Below are 20218 nucleotides of genomic sequence, written 5' to 3'. Positions count from 1 at the left end.
TCTTTCGTGGATCTTATAAAGTTGGTGTGGATGTGAAATTCTTACATGCAGTGTCTGAACCGAAATCAGTGTCGAGAGTGTATTATGGGTGATTGTCTATGTTTTTTGCCAGTGACTTCTTAAGCCACACATTTGAGACTTCAGAGCCTCATAGTTATTTGGTTCTTCCGTTGGGTCACATCAGTGAGAGTGGTTTTAATATATTCTGCTTCTTGGGAGTCACAGGGTCCCAATGTGTTCCCTCCATCTCATTAGGGGGAAGAAAGATGGTTATTAAGGATTCCCCTGTAACTTGGGGACAGACCCACTGGGGTCCAGGAAGACACACTCTGACACCATTCTATGTAAACCCAGACATGCTTCTGCTCATTTTAATTAGACAGATAAAATTAGCAAGGAGATTAAGGTAAAAGGAGAAATTAAAAATATTTAAATGTTAGGTGGAATTTACAAAAGTGAATTGAACAATGAGGTACAAGAAGGAATGCAGAGAGACACAGACACATTAGAAACATTCCTCGGATGCCACACGGCTTAAGTCAGTCCACGGATAAGGTAAGAAGAATTCTCCCTTGCCACTTCTTGAATTGCAGATTCCAGGACTTGGAAGAACATTCTCCAGAAACACTTTCCTTCTCCTTCTCTTCAGATGTTACCAAGAATAATTAATCAGTCAGTATCCTTCTAGAATGGCCCACACTGCATCCAATTCAAACCACTCACCTGTTTCCTATCAGAATTTGCAAGCTCTTGAGAGTTTTTCCCCATTTTGTTTTATTTTTCTCCCTACCCTCTCTCCCCACTGAGCCAGTAGGCCAACTGGGCCAATCAGTAACACAGTCAGGCCCCTTTGAATTTCCCAGGGCAATGACTTCCCAGATCTTTCTTGTTTGCATCTGTTACGAACAAGCACAGTCATTTTATAACGCAGACGTACATATGCGTGCTCTCACACACGGAAACAGGTTTTTCTTTTTTTTTCTTTTTTTTTTCTTTTTTTCCAATTTGTGGTTTCTTTTTCCTTTTTGCAGAAAATGCAAACAAAAGAAAAACAAGGTTTTCAATTGAAGGTACATCTCTTCTTCAATATGAAGACATTAATTGAATTGGTCAGATCCCCCATGCAGTGGCCAGCAAAATCCTTTGGCAACTGACAGAATGACATCTGGAGACTCAGGAGCTGGGGTTGGTTTGAAGAAACTTCCCTACACGAGTTGTGAGCAAAGGGACATGGGTATGGGAGAAGGGAGAGGACTCTTGGGGAGGAGGACAGAAGGAGAAAAGAAAAGAATGTCATTGGTGAGGAAGAAAATGGAACGCTGCTGTTTCTTCCCTCCACCTCCTTCCCTTCCTTCCTGTGGATGGATGACTCCAGCCCACTGAAGGGGGAGCTGAGTTTACTCTTGTCCCACAATGTATATTGTTGTGTCTTCACTTCCATTGAACATCACCTTTTCATATTTTCATCGTTATGTAGTTGGTTTCCCACGGCATCTTAAACATGCGTCTGTTACTGAGAAATGAAGGTTGACTATTAAGGACAGGTCCAGTTTATCCTTCACTGATGTAATGCATTTCTCAGTGGAGAAGCCAATCTCTCCAGAACATTCTACAGTGGTCAACCTCTGGTTCCCCCTTGAGCCTGGTCCTTTTCCTTCCTCTCCTCCCCTCAGAAGATCAGAGTTCTCATGCCATTGCTGTTGGTGACTGACTCATCTGGACCCTCATAGAATGAATGCTGTTCAGGATCTTCTTTTGATGACCTGCCAAGGTGACCCCTATTCTCAGAAGGTCTCTACGAGGGAAAAAGCCACAAAAGAAGACACTTTAGTGTTAGAGCAGCTTTTCACAGATCAAAACTCATCATAGAAGGTAAGCTCCTGATAATAGTTGGGTAGGCAAATAAAAGTGTTTAAAATCCCAGGGGCCCAAGTTTGTGAGTCTTTGGCAAACACCTACCTAGATATTTTCTTGCTCAAGCTCACTTTTTCAACTCAGTGGCCCTTGTCTACAAACATCCTCCAACTATGACAATCCTGGAAGTGCTATACCTGGTTCTTTCCCTATCAATTCTGGAGCAGGCCCCTTTATCATGTCTATGACCCTAGGTGAACTAGAACTTTCCTCTGCTGTTTTTTTTAAAACACTCCAAGCACATACTGTATGGGGCTTTAGTTATTCTGTAGAGTTTTCTGCTAAAATTAGCGATCACCCACTGTGATTGAAAAGATGTGGGGCTTGCTTGGTTTTCTGATGTTTTCCCCCTGAGTTTCTGTTTTCTGCCTCTATTTGAATTTTAATATTATGAATTTTTAAGAAGGGTGATCTCAAAGTAACTTTCAAACATCTGCCCAAGCAGAAATCCAAGGAATATGTTTAGGATAGGGGTTTGGTTTGGATTCATCTTGGAGCTGTGAGTCTTAATATGAACAAGTTCATGGCTTAATTTCACTTTGGGGAGACCATGCTTCTTTCCTTAGTCAATAATAACAATATATGACATTGCTTGAGTGCTTTTCATGTGCCATATACTATCTCATTTATACCTATGGAAGCATCTTGTAAAAATTGACAAACCTTTCAAATTCAATGATAGTAATTTAACAACAATCATTTCTCGTGTACATCCAACGGGCAATAGGCAATCAGCCAAGTGCTTTGCATGTGCTATTTCATTTACTTCTCACCACAAAGCAATGAGATGGGCATTATTATCATTTGCACATTTATAGACAAGGCAAATAGGGCTCAGAGAACTTAAGTAACATGCTTAGAATCACACAGTAGGAAAGCAGTGGTGGAGCTGGGGTTCAAATTCAAGACCACTTGGCTCTCAGCAACCCTGAAGGGCTGCTCTCAAACTCTTCGAGGTTCATGACTGTACTCCCCCCAAAGCCATGGATCCCCAGCACAACAGATTACTTTGTACACTGTGCACCAGACCCCTGAGGAGGACCCTGAGCTGCACCTGCCTCCGCAATGCCTTGGCTTTCCTGATTCCCCTCCTTTCAGCTGGCGGTCAGTTCCCCAGGGCTGCAACTGCTTTCACTTGTTAAATTGCCCATGTCCTTTTAGCAAACACTTTTGAGAGGCATCGTTGAATTTTGGATTCACAATCTATTTTATTTAGTTGCCCGTGTTCTTTTCCCGTCTTTTATCTCTCAAGAAACAAACTAAATTGCTTCAATAGTGTGTCGACATTTTTTTACTTTGAACTAAATTCCTTAATTTTCAGTTTCATTTTCCTTTTAGTCTTTTCTTTGTTCTTTTTCAGGTGGCTATTCCTGGACTAAGGGAATTACTCCACTTGATTCCTTCTGTTTGTAGGCGATCAGGTGATAACGGCCCCTATACTCAGCCAGACCACAGTGGAGAAGCAGGAGTAGCCCTGTTTTCTGTCCCTGCAGCCAGGCCCTCAATCATCTGGACCATCCATATTAATTCTACAAGATGGGGAAGCTGGTTTTCCACTAAGTAAGTGCTTCTTTTTTTATTTTTGGTGTCTGCCAATAATTCATGTCATGGACTGTCCTTTTTAGGTATTACCAGGAAAAGAAATCACATTTTAAAAAATAAGTTGTGAAGTTTAATGGAATCAAGGCTAGATGCACATTCAAGCCATCTCCCTGGAGGAAGTAGAGGTTCCATCATTTCTGGCAAGAATAAACCTCAGAGATGGAGGTAGACTCCAGGAAGAGGGCCTGCAAAGCAGGAGTCAAGGACAGAGGCTGAGTGTCAAGCCATCTGTCTGGGGCTCAGTTGCCGGGGGTGGATATCCACTGCCTCCCCTGGGACTCAGCACCTGGCCCACCCCAGGGGGTAGCCCCGCACCTAACACTGCACCCAACACAACAGGTGATCAATACGTGTTTGTCAACTGCCTGGTGGACTGACTGGTGCTCTACTGTTAGGAAACCAACCTAGTGCTGTCAGTACACATGGTAGCCTGGGCAGCCAGTCATGTCTCCTCTGGTATGTGTGTGTATGTGTGTGTGTTCAAATTTTGATGGACTTTAGACGTTAGACCAACTTTAGTTTAGTGTTTCATACACTTGGCTGCACTATAGAATCACCTGGGGAGTTTTTAAAATCATGATGCCCAGGTCTCAGCACATATCAATTAAATCAGAAGATCCAGCGGGGGACCAGGCATCAGTACTTCTAAAGCTTCCCCGGTGATTCCAGTGTGCGGCAAAGTGTGGGCATCACTGTGGCCCTGGAGTGCACTGGAGAAGGATATGGAACTGGCAGTCAGGAAAGCAGGCTTTAGCACCCACGTTGCCACTCATGAGCCCCGAACCTATAAAAACTAACTTCACTTACTTTCTGAGTTCACTAAATGAAAGGGGTGGAACTATATAAACGCTGGGGGTGCCAAAAAAATGTATACAAGTGGACACTTTGGTGTCAAGCAGTAGTCCGCTGTAATCAGAAGTGTCTGGATGCTGATGGTAACCACTTTGAGCACCTCTTGTAATTGCAGAAGTTAGACGTGACTTATATTCATCTTTTGTTATCAGTATATGTTGAGTATTACAATTTTAATAGCTTTTTCCTTTCTTAAAGTATGTATACACTTTTTTTTGGCACCTTCTGTATTTCCCAAACTAGAGTTTCATAAAACCTTGCCCATCAAAAATATGGCTCCACAGTATTTAATAATTTTAAATGGGTTTCTTTATTTCAGGATTTGTCATGGCCTTTACAATGCTAATATGTGTAGTGAATCTCCAAGAGAGAAATAAAGTATGCAGTATTTCCCCAATTTATTTGACTGGGAGACCTTTTTTTCTGAGGAGAACCTATTAACATTTCCCAGAGCTGGTGCTACTCAGAACATTCTTGGGGAAATGATGGACTATATGGGTCTTTAAGACCCTTTCTGACTCTCATTTTATTTGAATAATTTTAGTTTTTGTATTCCTCTATAATCCTGTGGGGGCTGCAGACTGGTAAATAATTTGTGGGGGATGGAAATGTATACTTATTTATAAGTGCTATCTCAGTACGAATACAAACACCCCCCATATCTGACAGTGTTGCTGAGTCAGTGTAATGCCTCTTCCTGCTATGTTGTTTAAAGTGCTGGCTGGCTGTGTTCTTTCCATCTGGATGCTCCCTTTGATGGGTTGAGTGCAAAAACTTAAATGGAGGAGAGACTCTCAGTGATTAGGCAAATGACATGCGGCTATGACTGAACAACTCTCATTTCAGGCCCAGAAGGATCTTGGCCTCCCCATCCCACTCCCAGCCTCTCCTCCATCTTTCAAAGGTGCTTTCCCACCAGACCTGGTTCTATACAGAGGCAGAGCTCTGTGTCTGAGGTCAGAAATCAGGACTGTCACCATGGGCATTGGCAGGCAAGGAGCCTTGACCGCCACCCATGGGCTGGACAGAGATGATTCTTATCACTTACTCTGATGTCATCTGGGTGACCAGCTGGAGGGAGGTGAAGCCGGCGGTGAGGAAGCTGTCCCTGTACTGAACCATTTTGATGGCACTGAGCCAGTCATCCACGGTGGTAAAGGCCGTGAAGTCTGGGATGGAGCGGTCTAGCAGAGGCTGGGAAGGCCTATGAGACAGAGAGGAGCAGGTGACCCACAGCTGCAACAGTGCACGGAAGGAGACACTCTGGGTGGACAATAGACTTCACGGAGGGCTGTATCCCTGACAGGATGAGGATTACAGTAGAGCTCTGAGCTGACCCTTCCTTACAGAATCTTGAGTTGGCAGTTGGCATGGCTTCTCGAGGCCAGGTGGCCAGTTCCTCTGCCACTGGGCACTGTCACATGTCAGTCAGCCCAGAAAGGCAGACTGACCAGCATGCAGTCTGAATGAAAGGGAAGGCCCATAACTCCCTGGTAAACTGAAACCTAAGAGCTTAATCATCCAAAGATATGGTCCTTTTAAAAATATATACAGTTCATTACAACCTCACCAAATCTATTGGTAACATTTTTTTTTTTCTTGTTCCTTCCTCAGTCAATTAAAATAAATGGAACAGAGCAGCCCACTACTGATCTTCTCTGGCATTTTCTTAAAGCAGACACTCAGGTACCCAATTCCGAAACCAGGGTGCTATCTTGACATCTCCTTCACCCTCAGCACCCATGCCCGATCCCTCACCAAGTCATAAAGATTTGACCTCCGAAATCACTCGAACTCATCCACTTCTTTCCACACCATTAGCCTTACTTAAGACCCTGTCTTCTTTATCAGGATTCCTGTCATGTTCTTCTATCAGTCTTTCCTTATGCATGCTTGTTCCCCTCAACCTGAGTCCCACACTATAGCCTGATGCTCTTTTACAAATGCAGATGTGACCATGGCGGTAACCCTCAGCCAAACCTGACTCTATGTCAAACCCTTCAATGGGTGCACATTGCTCTGAAAATCAATCCCAGAATTCTTAGCAGGACCTAAAGGCTTTGAGCACCTGCTGCTTGCCCACCTCGCCAGCCTCAGCCCCTACCCAGTCCCCTTACAAACTGCACTTCCAACACACTGACCCTGTCCTTCCCGCTCTCGGGCCTCTGCACGTGCTGCACCCTTGGCCTGGAACCCTTGTCTGTCTACTCCCATCTTCTTTCATTCAGTTAATGTATCCTCACCCTTCAGCTCTCAACTGAAATAACACTCATCAGAGATGACTCCCTGATACCAGACAAAGGTATATGCTCTCCAAACACCACACACTCCCTGCTACCGGGGCTCTCATGGTCTTAATTTTGTATATCTTTGGGTGATCATCTGATCAATGTTTGCTGCTCCTAAATTATTCTACACGTCATGAGGGCAATGACCATGTCTATATTCTTCATTTTACAGTCCCAGCAGTAGGCACAGGGCTTAGCAAATAAGCACCCAATAACCTTGGTTGAAAGGATGAATTAATAAATGAGTTCACTCTGCAATGTAGAGGACTAATGTACAGCTGACAGTTACTGAGAGTTATTCTGTTTATTTACTTATAACAAGTCCAATTTCTTTGTATTTCTTTGTCTCCCAGCAATCAGGGCCTTTGACTTGCTAATACGTTGTTCAAAGTGCCAAGTCTGCAGCTCCACCTGCCTAGCAGACTGGTGTGGTTAACAGAAAGGGTGTCTTCTGAAAACAGACTGCCCAAAGGGAGGGGCGCATAGCAGTCAGATCAGATATGCTCAAATATTAGCGAGCTTAGTGTCTAGCCCATCTAAAGCCAACGGGAGGTAGAGACTCAGACAGGTTTCTTAACATCTGTCTACAGCCCATGCTAGATGCGGGGGACATTTTAGAGAGAACCAAGGGAAAAAAGAAGAGTCTTGGAACTTCTTCCTTTAGTGGATAAGCTCAGCTACCTCGCCCTTGCTCTCAATGGACCAAAAGGCTAGAAGCCTTGCTATTGTCCTTGCCTCTGCCTATGAGACCACCCACACCTCGGAACCACCTTGTTCCAATCAACTCACACAGCGGTGATGGTTGCCACAGTCTTGAGACTTGCCGGGTTCCGGATCATCTTGTCCAGGGTGTTGACAATCTCCGCAAAGCGAGGCCGGCTGTTACGGTCCTTCTGCCAACAGTCCAGCATAAGCTGGTGTAGTGCAGCTGGGCAGTCCATGGGTGGGGGCAGCCGGTAGTCCTGCTCAATGGCATTGATGACCTACAGTGACACACAGGGAATAGGTGTGATTGGATGAGAGGCCCCAACTAGTCATTCACAAATTAGCCCCTGAGGATGGACCCAGGTGCCCTCATTCTGTGCTTCTATACCTCCCACCATAATGGATTTTACATGTACTTGGATTTTCTTCCTAGACTGTGGGCTCTTAGAAAGCTGGGAACACATCTTATTGTCCCTTTGTGTCCCAAGCACCCGATACAGGGCATGACACACACTAGATCTCTGTAATTGTTTATTGAAGAATGAGTTGGTGAATAGCTTGAGCATCTCCTTTCTTTAAGAGGACATTGACCCGATTCTGCCTTACTGGCAACTGTTGGCACCAGGCAGATGAAACAATGGCACATGGGAAACTTGTAAACCCACTATGTATAATGGACACCCACAAAAGCCTGTGATGGACTTATCCTTTCACTGCTAAGGGGAGAGAAATGAAGGAAAGGAATCAGTGTTTGAGGGAGAGCCTATTCCATGCTAGGATCCTCTGATGCTTCCTAGGCATTATTCAAGAAGCAGCAACAGGAATTGGGATGAAGATACTTTGGTTAAATAAATTGGTTCAGCACAATGAAAATGGTCAAAATAACAAGGTGATCCAAAATCAATATTTCTAATCAGGTTTTGATAATGTTTAGCAGACTTCAGGGGGTAGTTTTATAAATATTTTAGGATCATCAAGTACTTTTGTCTGTTTTTCAGATTGTTGTGTTTTTTACCCTTGACTTCTTAATTTTCAATGCATTTAAATCAATTATGCCTGCTCTCTGCTTTTTGTAAGAGCAAAAATAATTGCAAATGGCCCAGTGAAAACATACGAATTTATTATGGTACACCTGTGACACAATGGAAAGCCTGGAATATAATGCAGGCCTTAAAGTGATGTGGCAAAAGTGTACCTATTGAAATGGAAATATACTCACATTGTAACATTAAGCAAAAGAGCAGGCTGCATGACTGCAGGCATGGTATAATCTTGCTTTTGTAAAAAACAAAAATCAAAACAAAAAACAGTAATTATACACATGCAGAGAACAGACCTCGGTAGGATGTATACAATGGAGTTAGAGGTGGTTGCCTCTGGGGAGGAAGCAACATAAATGCTCTTTATGTTTTTCTCTTTGCTTGTTAGTTTATTTTCTGTAATTATTAGGCATTGATTTTATATTAAAATAAACAGTCAAAGCTCCTTAACAAAGGAAATAATTTGGAGTTCAGAGAGTTTTAGGTATTTTCGCTTCTAGTTTAAAAAATGTCAGATTCATTTCAACTGATTATTCTTGTGGTGTGTTTTTTTTCTTTTACTTTGTGAAGTAGTCAGAAAGCAAATATTTTTAATCAGTTTATAGTTTTACAAATTCTCTGCACAGTATATAGAATATGAGATGGGGCATGAGATAATATAGTAACCCGAAGTCATTAGAGATAATCAAGGTGTATGATTCCTTCGATTTAATGTGGCAGAAAAACAAACAAGCTTTCAAACCATACCAATATCATCACTATATAAAAAAATCAGTGACTGGGAACATTAACTTTTGAATGATATGTTGCACCACTGACAAATTTTTCTCTCTGCCAAACTGTTGTCAATCAAATTACCTACTATCCTCTTAGGAGGACATTTTAGCCCCATTTTTTCCCATGAGGAAATGGAGGCAGAAGCAGTGAAGTGACTTGCTTGAGGGCACACAGCTAATAAATGACAGGGCTGGGAATAAATCACAGGGGTGTCTGATTTTAAGTTCTGAATACCTTGAAGCCCACTTTTCCTACACCTCTCTCTGGCTGCCATTGTAATCTCAGCTTGGAGAACAGTCCTTGGAGCCGTTTGATGTCCTCATGGCAGGCAATAGGAGGATGGGGCTAGAGCAAATAATTCATGAGGATGAGCAGCTGGGCAGCATTCCCATCAGTCTGGCTCATAACCAGCATCCTTTCCCAGCTCCTTCCAGGCAGCCAGATTGAGGGGGCTTGTCACACAAGTCCCTGTCACTGTGGAGACAAGTGGGATTACCCACTCAATGACCCCACAAACTCTTTCTGGGTTCCCGAAGGACAAACGAGGTGGAACCAGCAGTAGGGGCTAGTATCGAAATTCAGCTTCTCTCAGGGCTAGGAGCCCCCAAGATCTTCCAGTGCAGGGCAGCTCATGTTCCTCTAAACTGCTGGCATCTCTGTTCAAATTATCTGATGTCCGAGCCCAACATACTAATTTTCCCCACTGACAAGCTTCCTCTCCCATTGCCCTTAACAAGGAGCCATGGAGTGAGGAAGGCCTTTGTGTGGGGGCTCAGCTCCATGGGGTGACCAGCTGACCAAGCACTCCTTGCAGAGCTTTGAGAGACTGGGGGACCCATGCAGGCAGTGAATCTTCTGCCTGTGAGCTTCAGGCTGAATGCAACTTAGCAACCTGTCCCTTCTCTCCTCTGCAGGCCACCTCACCGGAGTTTTGGGAAAACTGTCCTGGCATTTGTTTTTGTATTTCCTCTGTTGGTGCTGACTTTCTTTTCAAGAGGACACCAGAGAACCACTGCAGGCCCACCAGGAGAGCAGATGTGTGTGTTGTGCTGGTGAGGGGATGGCACTGTCATTAGAAGCCCAGACGCTGGAGGCTGGGGTTAAATCCTTTTTCCATTTCTTATTAGCTCCAGAAAATTGATAGAGACGCTCAACTTAGTGAAACTGCACAGATGGGGTTGTTACAAAGATTGAAAAACACAGTGAGGTGATGTATATTGAGCACTGCACATGTGAGTAATAGAAAGAACCCCTGTATCCCATGGAGACTATCGTTTCTGTCACGTCTACTCCAGTAAATGTCATCTCTGCAAAGAGGGTAGCTGTTCTGCTGGCCATTTGGAGGTCCAGGAAGGCAGTGTTTAAACCCCTTCCGATGCTCATGTCTACAAAATGGGGCTTAACCCCATTTGCCATTTCTTCTAGGTAATTTTGTTATTACTCGAGTAAAACTCTGGGAGCATTGATACTTCTTTTACTAATGAAACATTTTAAAAAGGCTTTACTCTCGATCCCAAAGAAAAAATACCTAGGTCATTAATTGATGTGTACGTAGCATTTATCTACTCAAATCTTTCACCGCAGTGCTATGCCTTTGGAGAATTTTGTTCTCTTTTTAAGAATCTGGGTATTTTCCAATTTTTCTGAGTACATGTAACTTATAATCAAATTAAAATGTCATTATTTCAAAAAAATAAACTTGGTCCCCTAGTGGGGCTTTTGGATCATTCTCTGTCATGCCTGCCTTGCTAGTAGGTATGGAAAACAGGGAGGAAGCATGGAGAAGCACCTTCAGTCTGGCCATCAGATGGCTCTCCACACCAGTGACCATGTTTGAATTATGTGGAAAGTATAGCCCAAGGTTGGGGGCATAGGGTGTCCTGCTGAGCAACACTGAAAATCAGAGTGAGTCCTGAGTCCCTTTCTTTGGTCCGTAACAGAATGAGATGAATGGATGTTGAAAAGATTGGAGGTTAGAAAGAGATCAGTTTCTAGAGAGAAGGGGAGAGTGAGGGTGTGGGCCATGAGAGAACTAGTATAGGCAACCATCACTGGAGCAGGCTGCTGGCACACTTTGAATGGTCTGCACCAACTCTTTGAGCCGTCCTGAAGCAAATGCCCTGAGGCCTAAAGAGACAGGGATGGGGTGGGGTGAGGGGCTGCCTTGTTCACCTGTACTCAGAGATGGCAGGTGTGGGGGTTGGGTGGGGACAGGTGCATGAGGTCTGACCCAAGTGCCGTGGGCACATGGTAAAGTGACTGGAGCTTCTCTGGGAAATGAGCAGGGCTCTTTCCCTTGCCTTGAAGTCATCAGCAGGGGAGCTTCTGATGTCTCCAGACATGCATTTTACCATTAGTGACTTGGGCAGCAGGCAGTACCTGCAGAGTGAAGTGGAGATGCTCAGAGCAGCAGAGGAACCAGGGCAGAGGGGGTTAAGTTAAGCTCTGATGTTTCAATAAAACAGCAGCTCCTCTCCACAGACACTGCCACTCTCATTATCTCTGTCAATCAGATCCAAGCAGCAGAACTTCCAAGTTCTCTCTCTGGCTGACAAACTCTCTGTACATGTTCAAAGACCTTCCTGGGCTCTGGAAGCCCAATTACCAGCACTCCAACTTGCCTCTGCAATTCTCTTTCTTAAAGCCCTTCAATTGTCATCTGTAAAATCTGTTACTGCCACCACCTCAGTGGTTTTTGATGAGTGGGGCTGCAGCTGAGCAGCTGGGAGCCCCCCCCTGGCTCTCTTGCAGACCATGTCGTAAGATGCTTTCGGAATGGGCAAAAGTCGCCTTTTACAGAGAGCAGAATTGCACTTGGGACAATGCTTAGGGGCTTTATTTGGAGAAATACAACAAAATTAGAATAAACTGCTACTTTGCAGATGGTCCTATTCCCTTTGAGGCACAGCTCAAGTGTCAAATATCTGGGAAGACTTTCCTTACCTCCCCCACTTAAATATCCCCACAGCCCTATGTATGTGCCACTGGAGTGTAAACCCCCCAAAAATAGAACCAGCAGGCACAATACTTGGTCACAGTTATCATACAATGAGTGTTTGTTGAATAAATGATTTAAACATTCTAGAAGTTTAATATCAGAAATTCCATTTGTTTTTAGCATAGGCGAATGCATTTGCTAAGAATATCTTGAATGTCAAATCTTGCCTGTCAGACAGTTTCATAATCCATTCTATGTGTGCTGAATTGTTCTTAATCAGATTAAAGTCTCTGGGCAGGACAAAATGGGTCTGCTTTTTTTCTGGCTAACATTTATTATTCATCTAGCTGATGGTATGGACGGAACCGGGATGCAGCTGATTTCATGAAGCAGCCTCAGCATTAATTCTGATGCTTACTGATTCGACATGGTACAGGAGCAGAGGCGAGGCATGAATAATCATAGATAACAGAGGACCCAGATGCCAAACATGGTTGGCATTGGGACCTGGTTAAGGATGCAGCCATTTTGCCTGCTCTGGGCTAAAGCCACCCTACCCACGGGAGCAGGGAGCATTGTCATAGCAGCATCTAGCTCCTCTTTTATCTAATTGGAAAATGTTTTCTGGGCTCCTAGATCACTCTCCATCTTCTGAGCCACTGGCATGGCTCTAAACTTCTGGCTGGATAGAGGGCTGGCTGAGGGCAGACTTCTTAAGGTTACCAGACCTCAGGGCTCACCCAAGCATGGAGGTGCTGGTTGCCCCATCTAGATATCTGGATCGAGGATAGCCCTGCCTCTTCTTGCTTGTAAGTTAGGAAAGATAGTAACTACCCCACAAGGTGATGGGAAAAGCAAGCAGAGAACAGAGTTATGCAGGCTTTGCAAACAGTAATCCTCTTAGCTCCAAGGGGAACATACGTATGCATTCAAAATACAAAGGAGGCATGGTCCTGGGTAATAGCCCAGGGTCTAAGGCAGTGTAGAAATCCAGATAGGACTTTTGATTGGGGCTTTATCAAAGAAAATCATCCTTAAAAGGCTTCCAACCTTTTAGTAATTATGGAGCAAAAAGTCCCATCAGGAACACCCCCAAAATGCCTCTACTTCAAGCATCTCAAATGACCTTTTCCCTTCCTTTCCCACCCTTGTTCCTTGAGGGCAGCCTGGAGGGGTGTTGATGACCTTCACTCGGACAGGGTCCCACTCCTTGGCCCGTCTGAATCTGACCAGCTTTGGGAAGCTTGCTCAGCTCCTCCTTAACTAATTTAACTAAGAAGAGTGAATTCTTAAGAAAGAAGGGCCCTTTACAATTTAAAGCTGACAGGTGCAAGTGCCAGAGGCAGAGCAGGCCTGGAAGCAGGCCTTAACCAGTGCTGCTTCCCTTCTATCATGCATGGTGAAGGAGAATGCACAGGCTGGGTGCTTTGAAGCAGGGCAGAATGTTCTGCTTTATGTTGGGCCTGATCTATTTATGGTTCACAGCCATTTAGGACCAGCCCACTGACTTCTGGGTTGGCCTGGGTACCTTTACAGGGTTTGGGGTCCTTGGGACTGTCACATCTCTATGCTGGGCTCTTTGATTAATTTAAACTTGGTGCCAAGGGGGGTCTCTGGATCCCCTGCCCTGGACAACTCAAGTTCAGGGTATGAGGCCCTGAGCTGAGAACAGTTAGGAGGGCTCAGCCTGCCATGCCTGTGGGGTCCCTTGGATGGGGGTGTGTGGCAACCAGGTGCTGCTGACACTCACATCTTGGTTGGACATATCCCAGTAGGGTCTCTCTCCAAATGACATGACTTCCCACATGACAATCCCATAGCTCCAGACGTCGCTGGCAGATGTGAACTTGCGGTAGGCGATGGCCTCTGGAGCCGTCCATCTCACGGGGATCTTCCCTCCCTGGAAGAAGGAAAAGACTGGTCAGCCCAACTGTCAAGTTTCTAGTTGAAGGCAGGTGAAAAGAAACTTGGCACACACGTCTTTCCACTCTCCTGCTCCCATGTCTCGTGAATCAGGACAGCTAGGATAGTCCGTGCCCCACGAGCAGGCCTCCATTACTGCACCTAAGTTGCTGAAGAAGGATCGGTGTGTCCTGTGCTGGTCTCACACCATACGTGGGCACACCACATGTGAGGTGATGGCAGCTACGGAAGCTTCATTTGCCCCTCCCCTCAAGCCCCTGCATACTGATGCTAATATCCCTGTTGAGTGGGAAGAGAGTGTAACTGTCATGAACGTACTACAACATAAAATTCCATACTGTGTAAGATCGGCTACACGAGCTTCGTGTTGCACATATGGCTGTCTTTTTTCCACAGCATTGCAAAAGTCACAGCATTTGGGTCAGGAGGAAGCAAAACAAACAAAAAAAGGAAGAAAGTGATGAGCAGTGCTTCCTGGGGGAACCCCTACCGCAAGATCACACAGTGCTGCCCCCTGCCCCATTTTCCTTGTGCCCCACCTCTGGGAAGATTTCCCCACTCTGCAGCCTGCTGACAACCCTGGGCTGAGGTCTCTGCGGACACTGGCTGTCCTCCCTTCTCCACTGTGGAGGTCGACCTCTGGAGGCGGGAGATACAGTTTTCTAAGGGTTGCTCTTCTTCTTGCTCTGCAACCCGACCCTGGAAATTTCCAACGTGGCCCTCAGTTTGTCTGCCAGATCTTGGCCTGTGTTATTTCCCTAAGGGATGATACCCATCCATTCATTCATTCACCCTGTCAACAAATAGGCAATGAGCTCTGCTTTGTGCCAGCTTCTTTCTGAGGAGCTGGCGTCCTAGAGACGAGCTGGCCAGGGGTCCTGCCCTCAGGCTGCACAAGGAGTGGGGTGGCAGACGAGAAAACAGAAACTGAAAATGTATTGTTAACAAGATGGAAAGTGATGAGGGTGAGGCCCAGGGGATTCGGGGTGTTCTGGGAACCAGAGGAGAATCCCTGACACAGGATGGGGGTAGGAAAGGTGGCCAGGAGCAGTCAGTGGGGTAGCTAGAGCCTTTGGTTTGGTGTGGCTACCAGAACTGCTCCTTTCCACCTGTGTGACAAGGGCAATTTACCTAACCTCTTTGTGCCTTGCTTTCTCGACAAAATGGGGGTAATGATCGCAACTACATATTCAGGTTGTTGGGAGGATTAAGTGGGTTACTATCCATATAACTCTTGGGACAGGGCCTGGTGTAGAGGGCAAGCATGGTCCGCATGCTAACTATGACCTCATTATGCTCAGTCCTGGAGGACTAGTAGAAGTTAATTAGGCAAAGTGACGAGAGGAGGGCAGTCCGGGCAGAGAAGCACGTGCAGGTGCTGGGGGTGAGAGAGAGGATGGTACCTACCAGTAATCCAGGATGGCTGAAGCACGGATTCTGAAGGGGAAGTAAAGGGAGTGAGCAGAGGGCAGGGTTCACTGTACAGGACACTGATGTTCCTTATGGGGTAAAGTGGGGGCACTCACCAAGGCTACCCTCCAAAACTCATCATCCTTTAGTACAAATATGCTCCTTATTTTCAATTTTTTCATGCAAACACCAGGATCTCACGTTCATGGCCCTTTTGTGATGACTGGACTCTGCCTCCATAATGCATGAAACCTGCAGCTGCCTCACTCTCTTCTCATCAGCCTCGTGCCTTGGCTGAAGGAGGCTATTTTTATACTGACCATTTTCACGATCTGTTCAAATCACTAGAGATACATGTTGAACTTTAGCAAAAATACCTTAAACATGTATAAGTGGTTAATCTGAGCACCAGCGAGAAAGGAGCAAAGTGCAAAGTATATTTTTATCTGGTCTCGTACCAGGGCCGGGGAGGTAGAAAGGTGATCCCCTAGACCTCCCGGCACAAGTCCAGCTTTCTGCAAAGACATTTGGATTTCCCCTGAGGAGGACGGCAGGCTTTTGTGGTGGGACATGTCCTCAGCTCAAACGCCAGCAACTAGGAAGTGACGAACGCCTGGAGGGCAGGCTTGAGCTGCTGAGCAACAGGACACTCTGTTCCCAACCTCCCAGCGCCCCCCCCCCCCCCAAGCATGAATATACTGGTGATATCTACACGGCACCCGTGGCTGGCGAAAACCAGTGGAAAATACATCCAGTGAAGCAAGAGCTGTCAAATACCTGGAGTCCAGGGTCCACTAACTAAGGAGCACAATGCTGTATGTCTCTGTGGGGACAGAGCCAGGAGAGCAGTTTCCAGGCTTTCGGCCTCACGTGGAAAGGTGCCGGCTCAGCTGTGACTAGTTGGTGATCAGCTGTTACCAGTTAGCCCTTAGCCACTGATATACCTGCTGTGGCTACGCTGGTTGTTTCGTTGGTTTGTTGGTTGGCAGAGAAGAGGACAGTGAATCGCAGATTGTGTGGCTCCTGCTTCCTGTGTCTCCAACCCAGCCGCCAGCGAGAATATAGTGGTGTGACTCCCTATCTATGGCTCCGTAGATGTTCCTTTTTGGCCTCACCATGTCCTGCGTTCTGGTGCGGGGAGCGGGAGCTGAGACCCTGCATGACCGTCACCATTAGGGGAGGGGTGTAGCCACACCTGGAGACGGTCTGGCCCAAAGGAGAGGAGGAGACGGGTTTCTGCTCTCTCATCCTACCTGGGTTAAGTGAGGTGGGAGAGGGCAGGAATTTAATTAGTGTGACTGCGTGTGAGTGTGTGTGTGTGTGTGTGTCAGAGAGAGAGAGAGAGAGAGAGAGAGAGAGAGAGAGAGAGAGAGATTGAATGAGACTCTGTGTGAATGAGAACTTATCAATATGTGGATGAGTGAGAGAGTGAGAGTGAGACAGAGAAAACCTGGCTGGCCCTGCAGGTCTGTGAGTAAAAGAGAGTTAGGGTTTATCTTGTGTGTGTATGTTTGTGTCAGAGAGAGGAGGAGGGTAGATGAAAGTGTGGTTCTTCTGAATTTCAAAGAGGCGATTTGGGAGTCTGAAGGTGTCCTCTCTGCCAAGTCTGGAGCAGACCCCAGGGGCTGCCAGTGACAGCTGTTGAGCTGCTTCCTCTTGCATGTAAAGCGGCCATGCCAGGCCTGCTGGCAAGGCTCCTCAGCCCTCCTGCCACCTTGTGCTGCTGGGCCTCACTGAACACGGAGTTTGGCCTGTCACTGCCATCCCCCCCATCCCAGCAGGTGGCAGAGCCTTCAAGAAGAGCCGCCCTGGACAGGCAGGTGACAGCTTGTCATGCTAAGAGAGTAGGGGATGCTGAACTCAGGCAGAACAAAAGGAAGGCCAAAGTCAGGGGAGCACAGGGATGGATGCTTTCTTTCCTGGGAATTTTAAACTTTCCTCCCAGCTTTCAAACATCATACGATCAGCGTTGTTCAGAGGTTATTATGGTGATGAGTATTTAGCTTGTCTTCAATTGTGTGGAAGGATTTCTGTTAATTTAGATGACGGTGACCAGCCCAATGGAAGGGACTAGAAGTAAAGGAAGAGGGATGGTGTTGCAGCAGGCAGGGTTTCTGCTGGCAAGGATGGCCCTCCTGCTGGAAGAGATGTCTGGATCAGAAGGCCTAAGGCCAACACATTCATTTGACTTCAAAGTGCTCTAAGAGTGGCCCTCACCTGTGTAGGCATGAGGAAGGGGCATCGAGGGGTGGTTTGCTCTGTTGGATGGGAAGGAACGTGAGGGAAGAATTCTTGGGCGGGGGCTGAGGAACAGATGGGGCTCACCGGGAAGGAATCTGCATCTACGTGGGCAAAGAGGAGCTGAGCGTTGTCCCCTGAACAAGGTTTCCCTAAGCACTAGATGCCTTGCTTCCCTACGATGCTGAGGGGACTACACAGTCTGCAGGACCAGGTTTCCCCAGAGCTGTGGCAGGGGGGTGTCACTGTTGGGGCATAGAGCAGGGGGAAAGGGAGAGGAGAGGGCTCTGAGCCCCAGATGACTTCATACACTGACCTTCCACATACAGCTTGGCATCGAATGGTTGTGCTGCCAAGAAATTCTTCAAAAGATTGACATCCACTGCTTTAGAATAATCATGCCTTAACTTAAGACAATCTAGAAAGATTGTGTGTGTTTGATGAACAAAGAGAATATATCTGGCAGCACATTAATTGTAATGCAGCCGTCGTCAGGGTCTCCTGCTGATAACCCACACCTGCATCTGCCAGCAGGTGTGATAACAACAGGTAGACGTTCTACGTAGAGGTAGTTTAGTACGTCAGCCTCAGCCAGCCTGCAGCAAGCATCTTTTTGGCACCCACTCTGCCCAGCACAGTGCTGGGCATGTGGCCATGAAGAGACTCTCAAGAAGGAATACAGGTCCCTAATGCCATCAAGCCAGCTCACTGTCTTGCCACAGTGAGATCACACAGTCATGGTTCATACCTTTGGTTCTAGAACCCATCCAATCATGGAGCTTTCCAGGCCAAAGTGTCAGCATAGGATTAGTTCTCCTTGCTAGTTACTTATCCTAGAGCTGTCCATAGGGGTAACACTTCAGTGATTCCAGGCATTGCTATAGTACTCTTCTCTGCCATCTTGCGTGAGATAAAGTCTCAGCGGGGATATAACATGAGTCCAGACATCTATCAATATTGAGTAAGGTGACCATGGACGTGTTCGTCAAATATTGAAATCCTGCTGCAATGAAGAACCCCCTGGAAGTGACAGCATCATGCAATGGCTCTGAATTTCATAATGCCCTAGTTCTAATAGGTTCATAATATATATAAAACATTGGGGTTTTGTGAAGCTCCAACAGGATATATGTGTAAACCACCCAGTATATTAATGTTGCTATTAAATAAAAATTTATGTATTAGATTATGTACCCCAAAAAGATATGTTCATGTTCTAACCTCCTGTACCAGTGAATATAACCTTATTTGAAAATTTGGACTTTGAAGATATAACCAAATGAGATGAGATCATACTGGATTAGGGTGGGCCCTAAATCCAACGGCTGGTGTCTATATAAGAAGGCCACGTGAAGGCAGAGACACATAGTGGAGAATAACATGAAGACAGAAGCAGAGATTGCAATGATGCATTTATAAGACACGGGACACCAAGGATTGACAACCACCACCAGTAACAAGGCGTGAGGCACAGAACAGATTTTTCCTGAGAGCCTCAGGAGGAAGCATCACCCAGCCAACACCATGATTTTGGATTTCTAGCCCCCAGAACTGTGAGAGAATAAATTCCTGTTGTTTAAAGCCACCCAATTTGTAGCACTTTGTTATAGCAGCCACAGGAAATGAATACATTGAATATATACAATTTTATCAGGCATTAGTTTAAAAATACTGTTGTTAAATTCCCAGATGGCAGACCCACCATGAACTACTATTAGGGGACAGTGGGATTCCGAAGTGAGGGTTAACGTTTAGGTTGGAGCCCAACAGATAAACCACAGAGGTGTCTGTAATCTTCCTTAGCGCTGTTGATCAGACCCGGGCCAGTCTGCACCGTAAAGGACTGCCTTGTGCCGTGCAGTGTGAGTGCTGTGGGGTGAGCACTGGAGAGGCAGCCATGGCACTGCCACTCATGTGGGAATGAGGACAACAGTCACAAAGCAACACTGATGGTGATCTGGAACCACCACTGCTAACCCTACTCACTGCGGAGGCACGACGTGTCTGAGGGAGAACTCACCTCACCCTACCATCCGTGTCCCACCCCCGCGGCCACTCCAGGGCTCCATAGCTGGAGGCAGTGTCCACACTCCTGGGCAAACCCACAAAGCCTAGCCTGGTGGTTCTTAAGCTTGGCTGCCCAGTGCAATCACTCTGGGGAAGTTAATTTATTCAGAATCTCTGGGAGTGGTGCTCAGGCATTGGCAGGTTTCAACCTGCTTCAGGTAATTCGGGTAATGAGTTGTCATTAGTCATGACCACTGGCCAGGAGCAGTGGTTTTCAAGTTTGAGTGTGCATGAGCACCTCGCAGAAGGCTTGTGGAAATACACATCACAGTGCTAGAACCCAGACTTGTGAACTTACTAGTTCAACGATAGGGTTTGAGAATTGACATTTCTAACAAATTCCCCATGTGGGTCCCACACATTGAGAACCACTGGCATAGATCAACCCAGCAAAAGTTACGAAGTGAGTGAGGTCTCATCTTGAATACAAATTCCGATTATTATTAGTGTCTGGGTTGAGAAGG

The 20218-nt window shown here is 46.1% G+C and overlaps 1 protein-coding gene across 4 annotated transcripts in view; it reads right to left on the bottom strand.

Annotated features, from left to right (window-relative positions):
- Positions 1-338: 338 nt before the first annotated feature.
- EPHB1 (EPH receptor B1) overlaps positions 339-20218 on the bottom strand; it is a 420104-nt gene continuing 400224 nt past the window's right edge. For 3 of the 4 annotated variants that reach the window (XM_074312877.1, XM_019748058.2, XM_019748067.2), the window contains exons 12-15: positions 13867-14016; positions 7446-7639; positions 5417-5572; positions 1575-1795 (exon numbers count right to left, since the gene is read on the bottom strand). In XM_074312877.1, the coding sequence (XP_074168978.1) occupies positions 1687-1795; positions 5417-5572; positions 7446-7639; positions 13867-14016 (609 nt within the window). In that variant the 3' untranslated portion in view covers positions 1575-1686. Of the gene's footprint in view, positions 1796-5416; positions 5573-7445; positions 7640-13866; positions 14017-20218 lie in introns of all 4 variants that reach the window. The other variant, XM_019748047.2, reaches the window with a different exon arrangement.

This window comes from Rhinolophus sinicus, linkage group LG10, assembly GCF_036562045.2.
Source record: "Rhinolophus sinicus isolate RSC01 linkage group LG10, ASM3656204v1, whole genome shotgun sequence".
NCBI lineage: Eukaryota > Metazoa > Chordata > Mammalia > Chiroptera > Rhinolophidae > Rhinolophus > Rhinolophus sinicus.
Note: the sequence above shows the minus strand (reverse complement) of the source record. Positions and strands in the feature narration are given on the sequence as shown.